This window comes from Peromyscus californicus, unplaced genomic scaffold (genome assembly GCF_007827085.1).
Source record: "Peromyscus californicus insignis strain IS unplaced genomic scaffold, ASM782708v3 Scaffold_15__1_contigs__length_86483966, whole genome shotgun sequence".
NCBI classification, from domain to species: domain Eukaryota; kingdom Metazoa; phylum Chordata; class Mammalia; order Rodentia; family Cricetidae; genus Peromyscus; species Peromyscus californicus.
Genome location: NW_026294447.1, coordinates 74,247,196 through 74,268,092, shown reverse-complemented (window position 1 = coordinate 74,268,092; position 20,897 = coordinate 74,247,196). Strand labels below are relative to the sequence as shown.

Below are 20,897 nucleotides of genomic sequence, written 5' to 3'. Positions count from 1 at the left end.
GCTCATCCCAGGTCTGCCCAGGGACGCTTGGACCTGAGTGAGGATTGTTGAGGCCTGACCCTGTCCCACTGCGTCCCCTTTTGTGCTGGGAGTATGCTTGCATCACCGAAAGCCAAGGGGAAGGTACAGTGTGTTGACTTGGTCCATAGAACTTAGGGAGCCTCCCCCTGGAACTTTTTCAGGCACCAGGTGTCTGCCAGTTCCAGTTGATACACAGGACTCGGAGAAAGCATCCAGAGGAACCCGTGGACAGGGATGCAGGATTTAAGGACCACCGCTCATCTGGATGCTCCTCCAACCCAAATTTAGCCAGAAGCAGACTATAGAGTTGAGTGTTCTGAACAGTTTTTCCCAGAGACCCCTGGGGTGCTTCCTGCTTCTTGCCTAACCTATCTTCCTGACCCCCCGCCCCCACCCCCACACTTCAAAGGTGGCTGGAGTGCCTGTGTCTGCACATATGATTGTGACCTGTCTACATGCATCTGTAATTTGCATGTATCTCTCTGGCGTGTCTCTGTGAACATGCCTGCATAGATACCTGCCCAAGAGCATCTCTAGCTGTGTGCGTACACAGGTGTGTGTGTCTATGCCTGTCTTTAAAAGTTATTAATTTTTTTTTGTGTGTATGAGTATTTCCCTCCATGTATGCACATGCCTGGTGCCTGCAGAAGCCAGAAGAGAACCCCATTGGAACTGGAATTACAGACAGTTGTGAGCCACCATGTAGATGCTGGGAGCTGAATCTGGATTCTCTTGCAAGAGCAGCAAGTGTTCTTAAGGGCTGAGACATCTCTTCAGACCTTTATTCCCTACTTAAAATATGTATGCATGACTATACTCTCTCTCTCTCTCTCTCTCTCTCTCTCTCTCTCTCTCTCTCTCATTTGTGTGTGTGTGTGTGTGTGTGTGTGTGTGTGTGTGTGTGTGTGTGATGGAGTGGGGTGAAGTAGAACATTGGGATAGGAGGAAGAGGTGAGTGTAGGGTTACTGTTCATGTTGGGGCAGGGAGCTGTGTAGATGCAAAGCCCACAGAGAGCACATTGGGATTCCCCTCTCCGCTCCATTCCTCCACACAGCATAGTACACGCTGCTGCTAGGAGTTTAGAGCCCAGTGGCTTCTGCTGCTCTGCGTTAGAACAGTCTGGACTAGGCAGAGGGGCAGTGATTTGCACTCACGGGGCAGCCATGTTGCCAATGCTTGGCTCACCCACAGGACTTTGAAGTCTAGCTTCTGTGCCCTCCATGAAAAGGACCCCTGAGTGAAGAGAATGTCTCTTGGGAGCAGGCCAGCCTTGTCTGCGCCAGTCAAGAGAATGGCCAGAGAGAAATCCAGGGCAGTGGGGGTACAGATGTGGCCTTGGGGCTCTATGAGCAGAGGTCCAGGGCCCTGATGAGGAAGCCGGTTTTCAGGCATATGGTGCTAGCAGGAGAATGGAGGATGATGGGGAAGCCTAGGGAGGAGTGAGGAGCACTAGGGAGGAGTGAGGAGCACTAGGGAGGACCCAGTGAAGGGTGGGGCAGAGTCTGCATGCACAGTGAACACACAGGAGCTACCAGTAGCAGAGGAATCTACCCATGGACCAGAGGTGCTGCTGGCCACCCCATGGCCTCCCTCTGTTCTGGGGGGCACAAAGCCACTTGGTTGGATGGCATGCGGGAGCCCAGGCACAGGTCATCTGGTATTATGTGGTGCCCTCTGGTGGCTTGAGAGGGGTTTGCATGCCAGGTGGGGGCCCACGGTGGGCGGGGAGAGGATGTGGGACTTGAGGAGTGTAGTTTTGGGTTTGAGGGACCAGAATTTTAGAGATGCCACATGAACACGGCTTCTTTTACCTTCTCATTGGAGACCTGAATCCCCTGCCCAGCATGGTAGAGCCTGCTGACATTTGGAGGCCTGGGCCTCTTTATTAACTGGTCTTTTCCAACTTACAAAGCACATTTGTCAGGATTATTGCCGCCAGCCTGTAAAGCAAGCAGTGTGAGGACTAGGGTCTTGGTGGCTCAGAAGCACAGCTGTCTTGGGTTCAAGTTTCTCTTCTCCCTCTGAGGGTCCAGAGCATGGGTCCAGCGACCGATAGCCGGAGCTGGGTTTGTTTCCTCCCATGAATGTTGGGCCGTTCTGGTTTCTTAGCCTCCTTAAATGGGGATCACCTCATTCCTCTTATTGAAATCTGCTGAGGTGCAGCGATGTGCTCCCGGCTTTCCATTTTGTTTTCTGGATCTCGACTGATGAAGCAGGGCCAGAACTGCCTTAGGCCTTCTCTCTCTGTGTACAGATCTCTGTGTTTTCCACTGAGGGCAGCAGCTGCCGAGTGGAGCAGAGTAAATATGAACTCTGAGGTCATGCAGCCTGGAGATGCTTTTCCCCACCTGCCTGCCTTTGGTCTGTTTCTCTTCTTGTTCTGGATTTGTGACCTCATCTGCAAACTTGGATGTACCAACGTCTACCCTTATTTTGTCTCTCTTGGGTCTTACGAATGTTGGGGGATGCTGAGCTGTGGGGTCATAGATCTATAGGTAAGCTCGGGCTCAGCAGGGCTGAACCCCCGAACCTCCATGAATTCATCTGATCCTTGGGGCAATCCTGCATGGGAGTCAGAGTAGAAGCAGCATAGGTGTCATCCTAATTCTATCTTCTGGTCCCATCCTGTGAGGTCCAGAGGCCTCAGAGACACAGGAAACTGGCCCGGCTCCTGGTAAGTTCCTCCTTTGGGAGATCAGGTCTCGAAGGAGCACCATGGCCAGCTTGCTGGGCTGCTTGGCAGCCTGTGCACAGGAGTGGGTGTTAACAGTTCGGGTCTCGGACCTCGTGTAAGTCACTCTGAGCCTTTGTTGCCTGAATTGGCAAGTGAAGGGGCTAAGGTCCCCCCCCCCACCTCTGATATTATAGGACCCAGAGAACCAGAACCAAGAGAGTTATGGCAATAGCCACTAAAACCCTTCTTAGCTAAGAGCTGAGGGAATTCCAAAGAGGCATCCCAAGTGGGGTCCAATACCACAGTGGGAAAAGGAAAGTGGAGAACTGTGTATTCTTTCTTCTGTTGGTGTCTGCCAGTATGAGTTCAAGGTCAGCCTGGACTACAGAGAGAAAGGTTGCTCCAGCAAAAACAATGACAGAGACAGCAGGCGTAGTAGCAAGAAACCAGAGAGACACCCTAGTTTGCCCTAGAGAAAAGAGACCGTTTCAAGGAGTTGGTGGACAGCAACCAGGCAGCGCACACGGCAGTAGGCGCCCACAGAACAGGAAGCACAGCCATGCCACTCCGGCTTCCTCCCACTCCCGTCCCTTCGGAAGGCAGAGGAGACAGGGACTCAGACCCAAGCTCTGCCAGCTCTCTGGGCCAAGCTTCTCCCATGTCATATGTTCCTATTTGTTGCAGGTGGTAGCCTTGGCAGCTTCCCCCAGGGAAAACGAGCAGGCACAAACCCATTCAGTAAGTTGCCTTCTTTCCGGCCCTCCCCCCCTTTCTTCTGTGGACACCCTGCTGATGCTGTGGCAGCCCAGCAGCAAAGCCGTTGGCTGGCCAGATCACTTTAGGGCCACACTTGGCATCTGGTGGGGGCATAAGAGGAGGATGGTACCAGCACTGAAAGGATTCTGTCACCCCCACCTGTCACAGGCTCCTGTCATTTCCTCCAGGCTGAGGTAGTATGGTCTAGTTAGAACACACCCTCATCCTGTGCTTGTCCGGCAGAATCAAGGTTTTTGCAGTTCCGAACCAACTCCAGATATTGTGAGCTGACGCGCACATCAGAACACTTAGGCAGCCTGTCCCCCACCCCCACCCCCACCCAGTCTATCCCTTGTGCAAAGGCTGTCCTCATGCTGAAACTCACTCAGGTAGCTGAACACTTCATATACCTGGCTCTAACCTCTGGCTTATATCACTTTTCTTTCTGTACTCTCCTTTTCCCTCCCAGTTGGACGCCTCGTCTAAGGAGCAGAAAATCCAAGGGCCAGTGGAGAGTCCAAGGAGACAGGACCAGCCATCAGACACCTAACCTTCAGCGCTGCCCACGCCCAGCCACAGCCCATGTAACATAAGTGGTGCCTGCCATGTTTGCACTTTTAATAACTCTTGTGTGTGTGTTTTGTTTCTGGTCTCATTTGTAAACACCAGTTATCTAATACCGCAGCGGGAACAGGAAAGGGAAGAAAAGCTGTTTGTTCTCTCTTGTATTGTTAAGTTTTTGGATCTGCTACTGACAACTTGTAGGTTACTGGGGAGGGGGTTTGCTATTGGGATCGAGAGGAAAGAGATTTATATACTGTATATAAATATATATGTAAATTGTATAGTTCTTTTGTACAGGCATTGGTGTTACTATTTGTCTCCTCCCTGCCCTCTCTTTCCTCTGGACTCACAGTCCAGCCTCCTCAGACTGCATCCTTAGCTCACCTGGGTTTCAATGGAGATGGACTCTGTGTGAGAGTAGATGGCGGCCCTGTGCTCGTGCTGTGGACACTATCAGCTCTCTTCTGGTGGGAAGAGTGTACTGCTCCAAGTCATTAGCTGTCAACGTCTGTCACTTGACCATAGGTTGGGTATGAGTGGAGCTCAGCTCATGTGATGGCCAGCATGGACTCCAAAATTCTCCAGTGGCCCACATACTCCTACTATTCAGATACCCTTGGCAGTCTAGGGTAAATACCTGAGCAAATTATGCTTGGGCTACTTCAAACATTTCCACCCATGTTTAGCACCTGCCCCATGTAGGACACCAGAGCGGATACACCAAGCATGTGAGAAAGGGATACCCAGCAGGGCTCTCCTTCAGCAGGTGTTTGGCATCCGACGAGATGGTGGAGAGGACAGGCCTGCGCCAGCCCTTCTGCAAACCCACAGGAGAGGCTCCACAGGCACGTCTCCCCCAACACCAGCGTCAGACTGTGTCTTACTTCCGTGCTCTCCCTCCATCTCTCAGCCCAATCCTCACCCTGTTGACCAATACTGGAGTTGGTCCTCTGATTCCTTCAACTTTCCTCATGGACTTCCAGACCTGTGGACCAATTCTAGGAATAAAATTCATGTGGTGTCCCTTACTTCTGCTTCCCCAGGAGAAACAGGACTAATAATCCAGCTCCAGGGGAATCCAGGCTTTTGCACAGGGTGTTACTGGGATTGCAGAGTGGCCATCCGGCCTTCAGGACAGATAAGCAGCTCCTTCTGTCTAGGTGCCATACTGATTCAGGTGGCCTTCGGTCAGAGCAGCAAGTGACACTTAGCAGCTGTCTCCACTGCCAGCCGTGGAGGCAGCGAGGGAGGTCAGGAGCTCAGGGCTGGTGCTTTCGATGGCTTGTTCTTGGCAATCTGGCCTTGTCTGGTATTCCATCTCAGTATCCCAGAAGCGCATCCACCTTGGTAGACCCTCTTCTTTTTTTTTTTTTTTTTTTTTTTGGTTTTTCGAGACAGGGTTTCTCTGTGTAGCTTTGCGCCTCTCCTGGAACTCACTCGGTAGCCCAGGCTGGCCTCGAACTCACAGAGATCCGCCTGGCTCTGCCTCCCGAGTGCTGGGATTAAAGGCGTGCGCCACCACCGCCTGGCGGTAGACCCTCTTCTATCTTGGGTCTGGAAGGCGTTGGCCTCATACATGCTTCCCTGGGTGTGGGGAGCACAGCCTTCTCGGGACTTGATTTGCTGAAGTGTTGGCGACACGAGGTTCCTGCTATTCTGCAGAAAGTCACACATGTTGTCCCGTGATGACCAGTGACCCTTTCTTGGAGCTTTGACCAAAAAAAAAAAAAAAGAAAACAAAACAAAACCCACAGTGTGCTGGAGCCAGATGGCCCTCACAGCAGACTCGGGGCCCGTTTCCCGGCCTGAAGGAAACATGTGCACAGAGAAGCCACCTCCGCCAGGAATCTGCCCAGCCATCTTCTCTCACAGATGGGTGCAGGCTGTGCTGTGTGGGTTTCCCTTGGGAGGGAGGGAGCAAGGGGAAGTATTTGTAGCTTGTTTTATAAAAAATAAAAAATGAGTAAACTTTGGCAGCTGGTGCCTCTTTTTTGGGGGTGGCCCCTTCTGAAGGAAAAGCCCCATTTCCTAGAAGGTTTCCTGGTTTCTGGCCTACGTGCTCAAGTCTGATCCTGCAAAATCTAGGTTGCTGTTAGTGGGATGCCATCAGGGAACAGTGGCCTCGGGGTGGTGTGTACTCCCCGTGAAGATGCCACTGGTCCTCTTGGCCCTTGCCTGCCATCATGGATGCTTTAATTCCCCCTTACCTTCACCCTCGCAGATGCCCCAAAGTATCCACATTCTGGGGTCTTTCCCTTAAACCACAACTGGAATGTAGCTGGCGGAGCTTTGGGGGCAGGACCCCAGATAAGCTTGTTCTGTGGCTTCAGTCTGGTGAGTGTGGCTGTGTCGGTTGTGATCTGGACCCTGGGCTGGAATTCAGGTGGAAAGCTGAAGCTCAGTGGGGTTTGGGCAGCCCAGATCTCAGTTCTGTGTGGCACACATATGTGAGACTGCTGGTGAACTCCGTAAGGCTTTGGGATAGGGGTTGATGATGTGCCTAGGGCCAGGCTAGGGGCCACATGCCTGGTCTCCCATGAGTGGCATTATTTACTTTCCCTCTCTCCCCATGCAAGGCTGTCCTTGAAAATAACCTTTGTAATTACCAACTTGGATAGCTTTTCCAGGTTCCTTTTTGGACCTTTGTCCTCTGTGGGTACACAGAAGATAATTTCCTTTGAACCCCCCTGCCCCAACCTTTTCTGCTAGACTTCCCTGGAAAAGGATCTGAGCCCTTGTTTCACAGCTCCTCATCATCTGGTATCCCTATCCAGTTCCTCTCCAGTTTCAGAAATGAGATTTCAGTTTCGGGGCAATGGGGATAGCTGGTTTGCTGGATACTTATATACCAGACGCTGTGTCTGCTGGGTCACGTGCACTGTCATGGGTAATAACATAACTCGGTGACTCAGGCAGGGTTGGTCCGGGTCCTAAGTGTGGATTCAGGTCTAGGACGAGTAAAGTGATGAGAAGGCCTGGGAAAGGTAGGGTAGGTGTCCTCTTGAGATTTTCTGATTCCAGACCCTGAGCACTGCTGGTTCCTTCACTGCTTCCTGGGGGCACCAGAGCAGCTTCTGCTTCCTGTACCACTTGGGCCTGGGCTGCATCGGTGGGAGTTCCTTTTCACTCTGAGCAGTGAAGGGCTTTACTAAAAGCCACTATTATGCAGAGGACTGCCACAGGCTTCGGACAAGTGAGGCCAGCACTTCCCATGCAGGAATTCCTGGAGGGTTCGGAGTTGACCTGACCTCCAGCAGAGAGCCAGCCTGGGGTAGAAAGGGGTGGGTCTGAGCTTACATTTGACAGCAGGGTGAACGCTCACCCCACCCCCTGCTCCTCTGCTTTCTCCAAGACAGCTGCAGCAAGAGTCAAGGAAAAGGCACAAGATAAGTCCATTCTGGTTTTGTCTCACCTCAGGGCTCAGAGCCCTGCTCCATGCCCACAAGGAGGGAACATTGGAGACATGTTCAGCAGGAAGGTCATGAGGTTGCTGGGGCTGGCCGTTTTTTCAGGACCACCGAGTCTGACGGAGGATGGGGTTCCAGGTCCCAGGGGTCCCCAGAGATAATCCTTGCTTCCCGAAGGGGTTGAACCTGATAGCCCTAATACCTTTGTAGAAAGATGGATGGATGGATGGATGGATGGATGGATGGATGGATGGATGGATGGATAGACAGAGACTTAACAAAAATCAAAACAACAAACAATTCAGAGAGAGAGAGCTAAATTAGATTTCTGGCCATTTATCCCCAGTTTCTAACTGACCTGCAAGATCATAGCTATGGCATTAAGGAGGTTCAAGTCTTTCCTAGGAGCCTTGATCTTTTCCTGCTGCACAAATGGGGACAGGGGAAGTTAGATCTTCAGGAAGTACCACCAAGCCCTCCAACCCTTCAGCGTGGATTTGTTACTCTTCTGCGATTTTCATGGCATGCTAAGAAGGCCCTAACCTTGGTCGCACCCTCCCTACTACCAACTTCCTCTTGCTGAGTATGCCAGCCCCCTGTCTCTTGTCACTTCTTGTCAGCGTAGGGTAGATCACTCTGGAAGAGTCCTTGTGCTCGCCACTGCCGCCTCTAACAACCACCGTAACAATGTAGTCTCAGCACCACTTCCCTTCTTAGTAGAATAGATTCCACAAAAGCCCTTTTGCCCATGTCCTCTTAAATGGACTATTGATTCTAGTTAATGGTTGATGATCCTGAATGTGGTAAGCCAGGCACGTCCCCAAACTCAAGGCCATCCTTGAATAATCTACACACTTGATAGAAAGGTGTGCTGCACATTGGGGCGTAGCCTACCTGCAAGGTGGAGGACAGTTATCAGTCGGCTAATATGACGCCGTCAGGAGAGACCAGGATGAGCTGCAATAACATACACGCCTCATGGCTTCTGTGGCTAAAACACAAGGGACAACCTAGACCTCGTGTCAGATGGGACACTTCTTTATACTGTCCTCACACAGGGAGCCAGGCCAAGGAAGATGGCATCCTTCCTGATAGTGGGAACAGAGGAAGAGGAACATGGTCAATTGCACTCTGCTTCCTATCCAGAAGTGGCATATATCATTGTTTTAGTTTGCTTTCTATTGCTTTGATAAAAACTGTGCTCAAAACCAACTTGGGAAGGAAAGAGTTTATTTGGATGGCATGTTCCAATCACAGTCGATCACTGAGGGAATTAGGGGCAAGAACTCAAGCAGGAGAAGAGACAGAAACCACCAAGGAACACTGCAACTGACTGGATTTCCCTGGTTTGCTCAGCTACTTTTCTTATACATCCCAGGACCACCTGCTCAGAGGTGACACTGCCCACAGTGGGCTGGGCCCACCTAAATCAATCATCAGTCAAGAAAATGCTCCCACGGACTTGCCAATCTGGTGGAGGCAATTACTCAGTTGACATTCCCTCTGCCCAGATATGTTCTAGGTTTGTGTCAAGTTGACAAAAACTAACACTCACAGTCACATTGCTCATGTTCCAGTGACTGAAAAAAAAAAATCAACTCCACAGCAGTGAAGAAATAGAATCAGAAGCATTTAGTAAAAACTCTGCTATTACAATGTAGATTATCCTAGTGTGATTTTAAATGTGCAGAATTTAATCTAAGAATAAAACAACTTGCTTATCCCACTTTGCACAATGCATTTTACCCATGACTTCTGACAGGTTTAGCATGTTCATGACAACTACCATTTTTCCCGCTCAGCAAAGTGGGAAGGTGAGTGCACATGTCCTTTCTGTGAGAATTCAGCACCCCACCTAGAGGCTGTCTCTCAGGCTCTGTCGGAACCCTGCTACCCTCATAGTGTGGGCAGGAAAAGAGAGGTTGGAGAGGGAAGGGCAGGCTCAGGTAACACTGGAGGAGAATGGTTGGCTGAAGGATCCAATGCCCTGTGTTATGCTTGGAAACTTCTGTGTCTTCTGTACTCATTAGTTTGATTCCCCGTCCTCTTGAATCATCTTCCATTGTGTAGTGGGAGATAGCCAGGGTTGTTTCCATGGTGTTCTGGTCACTTCAGTTACTTACAAGCACAGTTCCAATCCATCATACAACTCAATATCCAACTTGCTTCAGATTCTCCTCCTCTCCCAGCCCCAGCACAGTGTTTTCATCCATGACTGCTAGGAAAACAGTGGGGTTCCAGTCTGGCTCCAGGCCATCCACTCTTCTGCTTTGTAATTCTTTGTGATGGAGACAGGAGGAGGGAAAGGAAGAGAAACCATGAGGGTCTCTGAGCAGTGTAGCCCTCTGCGTTCATTGTAGCTGTCTTAGGGTTTCTATTTCTGTGAAGAGACACCATGACCACGACAACTCTTATAAAGAAAAACATTTAATTGGGGGTGGCTAACAGTTTCAGAGGTTTAGTTCATTATCATCATGGTGAGGCATGGTGGCATGTAGGCAGACATGGTGCTGAAGAAGGAGCTGAGAGTTCTACATCTTGACTTGCAGGAAGTGGTCTATCTCACTGGGCATGGCTTGAGCATAAATGAGACCTCAAAGCCCACCCCACAGTGACACTTTTCCTCCAACAAGACCACACCTTCTAATAGTGCCACTCCCTTTAGGGGCCCGTTTTCTTTCAAACCACCACATAGTCATTTCTTGGTTTAATGCTAGCTTTTCTCCCCCATTGTGCAAGCTGGCCTTTTTGGTATGGGCAGTTCAGCTTTGGTGTGACCTCTTTCATATCTTCCCACACGAGTATGCTCCGTGTCCTCTTTGATTTAGGGGCCCTGCTTCTGCTTTCCTACTGAGACTGTAGCTGAACCAGGCTCTTCTGGGGTGTCCATTCACCAGTGGGACCCTCACCTGTCTAAGCCCTGCCGAACACTGGGAATACAGGCTGATCTTCATCTGCTTCCTGTTTGGGTTTTCATCTCCCCTCCCTGCTCAGTGTATAGATGATGCTGATCACCAAATCTGCTGCATGTGGGTGGTGGTATTGGTGGTGGTGGTGGTGACGGTGGCGGCGGCGGCGGCGGTGGTAGTAGGGAGTAGAGCTGGGACATGAGGTGCCAACCAATCTTGTAGCTGTGACTATGTATGTGAAGAGCTGGTGGTCCTCCCAGATTGCTCTTGAAGAATTTCTCTGGAGAAGACTGGGGATGTAGATCAAGACCCAGTGGCAGCATGACTACAACACTCAGCTCCATTAGGAGTTGTAAGGATATTGGTGGGGAAGGGCTGAAATCAGGTCATTTAAACTACCCACGCAGACCTGGGTACCTTACCCAACAAGCTATATGGACTTACACAACAGCATCCTGTCTTCAAATGGAAGAGATATGGAGAGAACAGCCCAATCAGGTCAAGAATGCACCTATAGGCTGCATAAACAGTTGGCTAAGAGTCTCGTGGTGAATGTACCCACAGCTGTATTCCCTCTGTCTCAGACACTTTTTGGGAATTTGTAAATGAGAAGAAAAAAAAAAACCCATAAGCTTAATTCAAGAATGCCTCTGTGCAGGGTGTTAGCTAGCACCATTTAGACCTGGACAGTGCCATGCCCTAGTACCATTGGGCATGACCCTCTGTCCTGGCTAGTTTTATATCAACTTGATACAAGCTAGAGTCATATGAAAGAAGGGAACCCCATTTGAGAAAATGCCTCCAGAAGATTCAGCTCTAGGGCATTTTCTTGATTAGTGATTGGTAGGGGAGGGCTCAGCCCATTGTGGGTGGTGCCATCCCTGGGCTGTGGTCCTGGGTTCTTGAGAAAGCAGACTGAGCAAGCCATGGGGAGCAAGCCCGTAAGCAGTACTCCTCCATGGTCTCTGCATCAGCTCCTGCCTCCAGGTTCCTGCCTGCTTGAGTTTCTGTCTTGACTTCCTTCAATGATGGACTACAGTGTGGAAGTGTAAGCCAAATAAACCCTTTCCTCTTGAACTTACTTTTGGTCATGGTGTTTCACCTGAGCAATAGTAACCCTAACTAGGACACCCTCAAAGACTGTGGTGGATGGAAATCCTCTCAGACACCTACATGTACACTTTGGCTTGAATTATGGATCTAATTATGAACTTCTATTAATACCTTAGTGTAGCTGGAGAGTTTCTCTCCAGGTCTCACCAAGCCCCCACAGTTCTGCAGCCCACTTATAAAATAATCATTCAGACGCTTATATTGCTTATAAACTGTATAGCCATGGCAGGCTTCTTGCTATCTAGTTCTTATATCTTTTTTTTTTTTTTTTTTTTTTTGGTTTTTCGAGACAGGGTTTCTCTGTGTAGCTTTGCGCCTTTCCTGGAACTCACTTGGTAGCCCAGGCTGGCCTCAAACTCACAGAGATCCGCCTGACTCTGCCTCCCGAGTGCTGGGATTAAAGGCGTGTGCCACCACCGCCCGGCTAGTTCTTATATCTTAAATTAACCCATTTCTATAAATCTATACCTTGCCACGTGGCTCGTGGCTTACCGGTATCTTACATGTTGGCGGCTGGTGACTCCTCCCTCAACCTTCTTCTACCCAGCATTCTCCTCTCTCCTTGTCCCACCTACACTATCCTTCCTGCCTGGCTACTGGCCAATCATCGTTTTATTTATTAATCTATCATAGCAACATATATTCACAGCATACAGGGCATCCCACAGCAGCTTAGTAAGTGGCTCAGCACTATGGTCTGGGTGTTAGTCCCTTCCAAAACACGTGTTGAAGCATAATCCTCAGAGTTACGAATCAATACTATCTGGATTGGAGCCTCTGGGAATCACTTGGAATTAGATATTAGCGAGTTTTGGAAGCATCCATGAGTGTGTTAGTGGCCTCATAGTAAGAATAAAGGCAGGAGGTAGTAGGGTTTTACTGTTTCACCATGTGATGCCCTGTGCACCTTAGGATTCTGCATAGTGTTTCCGTCAGTGAGTTGGCTCCCATCAGTTATGGCCCTTTATCCTTGGACTTCCCAGCCTCCATTAGTGGAAGACTTTCTCTTATATTTATAAAATACCCAGTCTATGGCATTCAGTAACAGAAATAGAAAACAGACTAAAATATGAATAAATTTGGGGAAGGTGTGGAATGAGGTCCACAGTATGAACAATAGTGTCCCACATGAATGCCTACCAGAGCGCATCCATAATGGTCTACGTCCTCAATAATCAGATAGACCACATGAGCTATGAACACTAGCTGGCCTCTTTCTTTAGCTTGATACTTGTCCAATGTATCGAAGTATGAAATGGCAGCAGAGTTGGAGGTTGTACTTTCATCATAATGAAAGACTAAACAGATACCATGCAGAATCGGAGCAATTCCACTGCCACACAGGTGTAAAAAAGGTGACTGAGTGACACCCAGTTCCCACTGAGCCAGAAGTTAGGAAGAACTTGAGATGTAGCAGAAAGAAAGAAGACCAAAAGCCAGAATCTAAACATTCTGAGGCACCAAAATAGTTGACATTGGGTCAAGCCCTTTCCAAAAATTTTAGGAAGAATGAATGACTCATCCTCTTTCTGAGTACATAAGGAATGAAATGGCATCTGTATTCCAAAGAGACATTGTGTACCTATATTCACTGAGAGATTAGTCACAATATCTGATTTCCAATTTTTGGAATGTATCCAAATATAGAAACAATCTAAGTGTGTGTTGTTGAATAAAGGAATAAATAAATTAGTGGGCTATTACTGTGATAGTTATTAATTGTTACTTGACACAACCTATAATTTTCTTTGGAAGAGAATATCCACATTGTCTACATTGGGTTGTCCTGTGAGTATGTCTGTGAGGGGTTGTCTTAGTTACGTCAATTGATATGGGAAGACCCAGCCCACTGTAGGCAGTACTATTCCTTAGACGGGGCTCCTTAACTGTACCAAAATGGAAAAATCAGGCTGAGCACAAACAAGCAAGCAGGCATTGTGCATTAATTTCTTTCTGCTCTTGACTTTGGTTGTAATAAGGACTAGCTATTTGAAGTTCCTGCCTTGACTTCTCCATGATGATGAACAGTAATCTGGAATTATAAGATAAATTAAACTCCCTTCTCCCCTAAATTGTTTTTTTTTTTTTTTTTTTTTTTCGTTTTTCGAGACAGGGTTTCTCTGTGTAGCTTTGCGCCTTTCCTGGGACTCGCTTGGTAGCCCAGGCTGGCCTCGAACTCACAGAGATCCACCTGGCTCTGCCTCCCGAGTGCTGGGATTAAAGGCGTGCGCCACCACCGCCCGGCCTAAATTGTTTTTTTTGTAAGCGTATTTTGTCACAGCAACAGAAACAAAACAATCACTTGGCCTTAAAAAAAAAAAAAAAGGAAATCTTGTTATGTACAATGTGGAGGAGCTTAGAAGAAACCAGGCTAAGTAAAACAAGCCAAACACAGAAAGACAAATGGCACATGATCTCATTTATATATGGAATGTTGCCAAAAAGGCAGATGAATGGAACGGAAAATCGGAAGAGTTCTATCAATGGCTGGGGTTAGGGGCATGGGGAGATGCTGGCTAGAGAGTCCAACCTTGCAGTTATGGCTGCATAGGTTCTGAAGACTTGAGGCATGATGGCATGATGACCTTTGTTAACAGTGTATGGAACATAAACGTTAAATTCCCTGAGAGTAGAGCTGAAGCATTCTTATCATACCAAAGAGTGACTATATGAAGTGATGCACACACACATATATTTATGTTATAAATGTATACACATATATATGACACATGTATATAATATTAGTTTGATTGAAATAATTTTATAGTGTATACACATATCAATATGTGTAACACATTTTATGCTTCATACATAATTTTTAACTATATATTAAACAATAAATGTGAAACAAAAATAAAAGAAGGAAGCTTTATGTTTATTAGGAAAGGCTAAATTCACTTTTTTTTTTTTTTTTTTTTTTTTTGGTTTTTTCGAGACAGGGTTTCTCTGTGTAGCTTTGCGCCTCTCCTGGAACTCACTTGGTAGCCCAGACTGGCCTCGAACTCACAGAGATCCGCCTGGCTCTGCCTCCCGAGTGCTGGGATTAAAGGCGTGCGCCACCACCGCCCGGCCCTAAATTCACTTTTTATAGAGACCGTTTGAGTCTCTCTGTTATGATTTGGGCTTTTATATATGATCTGTCTCTACCGAAGTTCTTCTTGCTTGGTGAAGATTGAACCCAGGCCCTCACCCATGCTAGGCACGTGCTCTATCACTGAGCTACGTGTAGCCCATAAAACTCACAATGAGGCTGAACTCCTAACATAACAGTGTTGAGAGAGTGCTGGTAAGACCTTTAAGAGGTAATTGGGCTCTGGGTGCTCTGCCATGAAGGCATCAGTGTGTTTCCTGTGGTAGTTTTGGGGAAAATGGGTTGTTATAATGTGAGTCAGTTCTTTGGTTTCCTTTGTTCCCCCCTCACATGCCCATTTGTTTCTTAGCCATGTTGTGACACATCATAAGTCCCTCAGTAGAAGCTACGCAAAGTGTCAACACCATGGTCTTGAACCAATAGAAATGTAAGCTAAATACTTCTATATAAAGTATTCAGACCCAGGAGAATTTTATTAAAGTAACACAAAACAGGCCAAGACACACCTCTCTGAGTGTCATGTGACATACTTGCCAGGGTAGTTTTCTGGGAATCCTTTTGAATACCATTGTCCCGGAAGATGTGTTTTTGAATCCCCTCTTTCTAGGGCCAGATGACTCTCCATCTTTAATTACCAATGCAAATGATTTTATCAAAGTGAAATTTCCCTGGTCTGCCCCTGAGCTCTGCAGGTACATCACCCTAACCAGCTCCTCATTCAGTAAGGATGAAGGCAAGGTAGGTGAAAAGACATTGTGGAAGGACCAGAGAACTAACTGCTGGTTCCTCCTCCTGTGCTCCCAGTTGCCAGCTGGCTGCCTTTCTGTGGGCTTCTTTCTCTGGCTACATTCAGCCTCCTGTAATTCTAACCTCTTCCCATTCTTTGTTCTGGTGTTTGTTACAAGAGGTCATGATATTCTGGAACAAGCACTCTGAGCAAAATTTGGAATCAGACCTATGTCTCTCCCTGATCTGTACTGTCTGTGTGCTCCAGGCTAATCATATAACCACTCGTAACCTGCTTGACAGAAAAGAATAATATCTACCTCTTATGGCTCTTATCAGACAAAAATGATGTATATTAAAGGCTCTGAAAACCGCATAGACATAGATCATATTGCTCTTGGCCATTAATATTAAAATATCCGCCCTTAATCGCAAAGGCATTGTGGCAGGACAATCATTTATTACAAAGGAGCCTTTTGCAGTTTAGAGAGGTTACAGGAGAGTGACTGCCCAGCTAAGGACTGTGTTTCAGTCTCCTTTGCATTTGAATGAGTAAAAGTGACTAGCTTCTACTAATTGGATGTGAGCAAATGTGGCATTACTTGGGAGGCAAGGCAGTTAGAGATGTGCACACCACCTCCAATTCACTTCCCATTTGAGACGAATGGACAAGACATGCAGAGACTGGCACCTCTAAAATGAAAGAAACCAAGTCCCTGAGTCATCATGTGGAGAAGAAAGTTACCTGCTGACTAAGGACATCCTCCTTAGATCATCGCGTGAATCGGGAATAAACTTCATTTTCTCTTAAGCTACTGAAATGCTGGGATTGATCTATTATGATAGCTATTACGTCCTGAAAATAAATGAGATAAAGGCATGGGCTCTGCTTGTGGCATGCTGGCTGGCAATGTCATCTTCACATTGATGGATATACAGCCTGTGGGACCAAGGCACCCCGAAGGGATGCCTGCAGTCTTGCCAGTTATGGCTCTCAGGCAGTTGGTACATCATCCTGTGCACCCCACCCCCTTGTGTATATGTTCTAGGACCTCAGCATTAGTGTTGGAAATAATTAGCTTCAGAAGCCTTCAGCTGCTGTGAGCCAAGAGAGGCATTCACTCAAGCTGGAGAACTAGTTGTTGTGTCTAGACTCACATCCAGGTCCTTCCTCCCCATGGACACCAGCCTCAACCCTCCTCCACATTCACTAGGGTTCATCAGATGAACATCAACCTCTCCCTACAAAGTCCGATGTCTGGGTGATCTACAAGTGACTCTAAGCAGGGGAGAGACGAGCACAAATGGAGTTCATGCTCCTGTCTCTCCCATGGAATCAGCTAGAAGACATTTCTTTTTCATTCTCAACTAGCAATGAAATAGAATGAGTCTTTAGCCCAGATCTTCCCGCTTATCTATCTATCTATCCATCTATCTATCTATCTATCTATCTATCTATCTATCTATCTATCTATCTATCTATCTATCTATCTATCATCTATCTCTACCTACCTATCTATCTATCTATCTATCTATCTATCTATCTATCTATCTATCTATCTATCTACCTACCTACCTACCTACCTACCTATCTATCTATCTATCTATCTATCTATCTATCTATCTATCTATCTATCTATCTATCTATCTATCTATCTATCATATCTATCTATCTATCGTATCTATCATCTATCTACCTACCTACCTATCTATCATTTTCTAGTTATCACTTCCTTGAAGGACTTCTGTTCTCAAATCTGCTCTCTTAGCCTCAGTTTGGCTAGGAAGTTAAGCCTAGGCAAGGACTAAATTCCACAGTGCAAAAAGGTAAGTAGTACTTATTTATTCATTTTGGTGATGGTAGAATTTTCTTCCCATTCCTTTTCTTTCCTTTTGCCTTGAACACAAGATCATTGGCCTTAACCGTTCTTAGAGGCACACGCAGGCCACAGCTAGCGTCCACCTGCATTTCTCCTTCTTGAGCTCCATGCCATGGTCCCAGCTGGTTCCTTTTTGTCTGTCCTCTAGTGCTGAGTCCGTCCACCAGAGTGAATTACCGTGTATTTTGCTTTAAGGCCCCATCCTCGGTGAGGCCCTTCGTAATTCCTCATGACCAAGTCAGTGTTGTTACCATTGTGCTCCGTGGCCCTCTGTTCATGCCACACTTAGAGCACCTGTGGTCCAGGGGCTTTTTTTTGTTTGCACCTAATTGTTTACAAACTTCCTAGGCTCCTTCCGCTACGCAGCTTTCGGAAGGGGCACTAACACACACGTGCAATTCTTACCTCCTCACTTTCTCTGACTTCTTTGAGCCTGGAATGGGCTTGGTGCATAGCTACCCATCCATACACCCTTTCTTTACCTATTCATGTGCTCTCTCTCTCTCTCTCTCTCTCTCTCTCTCTCTCTCTCTCTCTCACACACACACACACACACACACACACACACACACACACACACACACACAAAATCCAAGAGAGCGTCTATAAAGGTTTCTGTCTTCTAGAAATGCCCTTCTGGGTATGGGGAATTAATTGTATTCCCTCAATTGAGAATTTGCTCTCATATCCCCAAAAGAGAGCTTCAGTTAGTTCTGTGGAGTTGTGAGGCCACGAAATCCCCACCAGGGCTGTCAACTGAGCTGGACTGTTGAACAGCCAAACAAAGGGGACCCCCAGGGAGACGGGAAGGGAAGGGCTCCACAGTCAGGTAGAAGCAAGGACTGGAGGGAGCACGTGGATGGGAGGCATGGAAGGCAATCTTGCTTTTTCAGGGCTTCCTGATCCAAGTTTTGCAGAAAACTCTCCCCAACCAGGCATCTCAGTGCTTCCCCTGTGTTTCTAGAACCATTTAATTGGTTTCTGTTTCTTAGAACTCCAAAACACTGTATTAAAACACTTTTTATTTAGTATGCCTCCCCATGGGAGGCCTTACCTTCTTGTAGGAGGGAATGGGGGGTGGATTGGGAGGGGGAGGGTGGAGGGGTGGGAGGAGGGAAGAGGGGGATCTTTGATTGGTATGTAAAATGAATAAAAAATTTTCTTAGTAAAAAAATGAAACAAAAAAAAATTATTTCATCTCCTTGATCGTGACTTTCTTGTGGTCAAGAACTGAATCTTCTTTGTGTCACCAGAGTGTCACTGAGTACGTGGAAGGTGTTCAATGCAGGAGTTTTGAACGCGTGATGAGCAAATGAATGCTGATCCTGAGTCTGTGTGTGGACCTCTGGCTAACTATGGCTTCCTAGCCAAAGTCCTGCCCTGCTGTGCTCTGCTGGTACAAATGCTTCCTCGCCTTCACCAACACGATTCCTATTACCTATGTCTTCCAGCTTCTTTAAGTCTGGGCTGTGACAGGTAGCATTTCCCTGAACATTTTTTTTTTTTTTTTTTGCTATGTCTAGCACATTAACACTTGAGTATGATGGGAGATGACATCTTTGATAAAATTTCATCTACTTCAGCAGATTCCCAAGATGGCCCCTGGACCATTCATTGAAGAATCACGGGGAGAAGCAGGCTGTGTGTATAGAGACATATAAGTAGACCTTTTGCTTTTATTTATTTATTTTTTTTAAACCAACCCAGCATTTCCACCGGCAACTGTCAACATAGCTTAGGACACAAACATTGTTTTCTTTTTTATTTTTTTTCTTAAAAAGATGTGTTTAAAATTAAACAGGTGTTGTTTTAATTTCATTTTTCTCTCTTAGAAAATGTATTTATGTCAATGCAGAAAGCCTCAAGACCCGTGGGCAGTTTTGTAGTGTGTGTGTGTGTGTGTGTGTGTGTGTGTGTGTGTGTGTGTGTGTGTGTGTGCGTGTGTGTGTGTAAGCCAGTTCTTCTCAAATACATCAGGAAAAGGTCTGGGAGGCCAGGGTGTCAGTGTGTCAGTCCTCATTTTCTATGAGCCCAGGCTCCTTGGGAATGTGATGACTTGGATTCCTAGGGAGGAAGGGGGTATAAGAAATACCCCACAGGCTGGGAAGAGAACTCTCTGAGGTTTAAAAACAAGCAGGAACATGGGGAAATGAGAGATTCCAGTTCCTATCTTGTGAACATGCTTCGAAAGTGGCCTGAAGGCCAGGAGAGGAGGAAGGAGGCCCCTGCTCTCTTACAATCCTCTAAATTATCATATCACCCCAAGCAATCTGCTGAGCCTTCTGAGTATGGCACATTAGTGAGGGCGGAGTGGTAATGCTGGCATTCCCCAGAAACACTGACACTCTACATATGACCTGCTCCTTTGGAGACCTCCCCAGTCTCACACACAAAACCCAAAAACATTGGAGAGGGGTTTCCCTTTTGTTTCTCCAGCTGCCCTTGGTCAGCATGGAGCACTTTTATTTCTATTCCCAAGCCTCGACCTGGTAAGTCTCTCTGGGGGCGGGGGGGGCGCACACACAGATGCTGGCACACCACACAGAGCAGTAGCGTGACCTCCACAGAGAAGAGTGTGGTTGCTCTGTAGTTTGGGTGTGATGTCAGAGCAAAGCAGACGAAACTCCTCCTGCACCCTGAGTTGGAGCCAAGGGACAGCTGCGGCTTTGTGAGAGCAGGAGGGTGTGTGTCAGCAAGTCCATGCCTCTGTCTGTCGCTCAGACCTGGCATTCCTTCGGGGCCCTTTGCCACTAACCTCAGAAAGAAAAGACAAGACATTAAGTGGAACCTGGTAGGAAGGTGAAAGTGATCACAATGACAATTTGAAGAAAAGAGCACCCCAAATCAGCCATGCGGAGACGGCTCGTTCTCACACCCCAACAGATGAATGAGGGAGTCTTGATGCTTGTCGCTGAAGACAGGGGAAGCCCTGTCCCTCAGGGGACTAGAGTCAAAGGAATAGTTGGGTGGTGGGATACACAAGAGAAGGCCCAGGGACATGAGTGGAGGATGGGGGGGGGGGTAGAGGTGGATTTGTTGCTGTTGTTGGTTTGTTTTTAATTAAATACTTTGGACAGTGGGTGTCTCCTCCATTCCATTGGATTTTGCCCTTACTGTGCAGTGCCAGGGCCTAGGCCAGGAGCCCTCATAGGGCTGGGGTCCTGATGCTGCTTCTCCAGGGCTGCTCAACCTGGAGAGGTTGGTCAGGAAGCGCCCTTCTCTTAGGAGAAGTCCTAGGCCTGCCCTGTGGAGGTCTTGCTCTGGTGGTTCAGAACCCCTTGATGTAGCAGTAGGCCTCCAGTGTGGCAAAAAGTATGTAGAGGAGCCACAGGCTCACAAAGAGCCACGTCGTGGCAAGCTTGCAGCCACGGGGACCTCCGAGCTCCCCGCCCAGGTGGGGCCGCCGACGGTACAAGAGCACACTGAGGCAGACAAATGCAAGGATGGTAAAAAGAGTGACAGAGAAGGCTAGAGTGCCAGCGGACACATGGAACTCCTGTCCCTGCATGGCCCAGTAGATGGCGGCCACGGACCAGGCCAAGCCAATACCCAGGAAGACGTTGACAGCGTTACTGCCGGTGACATTGCCAATGGAGGCATCTGCATACACATCTTGCAGGGCAGCAGCTTTGCTGGCAAATGTATCTGGAAAAGGACAGAGACAAATGGGAGCTGTGGGAGGCTGGGATGTGGAGGGCTTGTCTTTGGGTAGCCCTCCTAGGCAGCTTGGCAGCATGGGCAAAGGGGCCACTTAT

At 47.7% G+C, this 20,897-nt stretch overlaps 2 protein-coding genes across 7 annotated transcripts in view; one reads left to right on the top strand and one right to left on the bottom strand.

The window, feature by feature from the left end:
• Smoc1 (SPARC related modular calcium binding 1) overlaps window positions 1-5,992 on the top strand; it is a 164,258-nt gene extending 158,266 nt beyond the window's left edge. For 3 of the 4 annotated variants that reach the window (XM_052739426.1, XM_052739423.1, XM_052739424.1), the window contains exons 12-13: window positions 3,381-3,434; window positions 3,922-5,992. In XM_052739426.1, the coding sequence (XP_052595386.1) occupies window positions 3,381-3,434; window positions 3,922-3,938 (71 nt within the window). In that variant the 3' untranslated portion in view covers window positions 3,939-5,992. The remainder of the gene's footprint in view (window positions 1-3,380; window positions 3,435-3,921) is intronic. The other variant, XM_052739425.1, reaches the window with a different exon arrangement.
• Window positions 5,993-19,038: 13,046 nt separating this feature from the next.
• Window positions 19,039-20,897, bottom strand: part of Slc8a3 (solute carrier family 8 member A3) — a 140,443-nt gene continuing 138,584 nt past the window's right edge. For all 3 annotated transcript variants that reach the window (XM_052739415.1, XM_052739414.1, XM_052739416.1), the window contains one exon: window positions 19,039-20,787. In XM_052739415.1, the coding sequence (XP_052595375.1) occupies window positions 20,411-20,787 (377 nt within the window). In that variant the 3' untranslated portion in view covers window positions 19,039-20,410. The remainder of the gene's footprint in view (window positions 20,788-20,897) is intronic.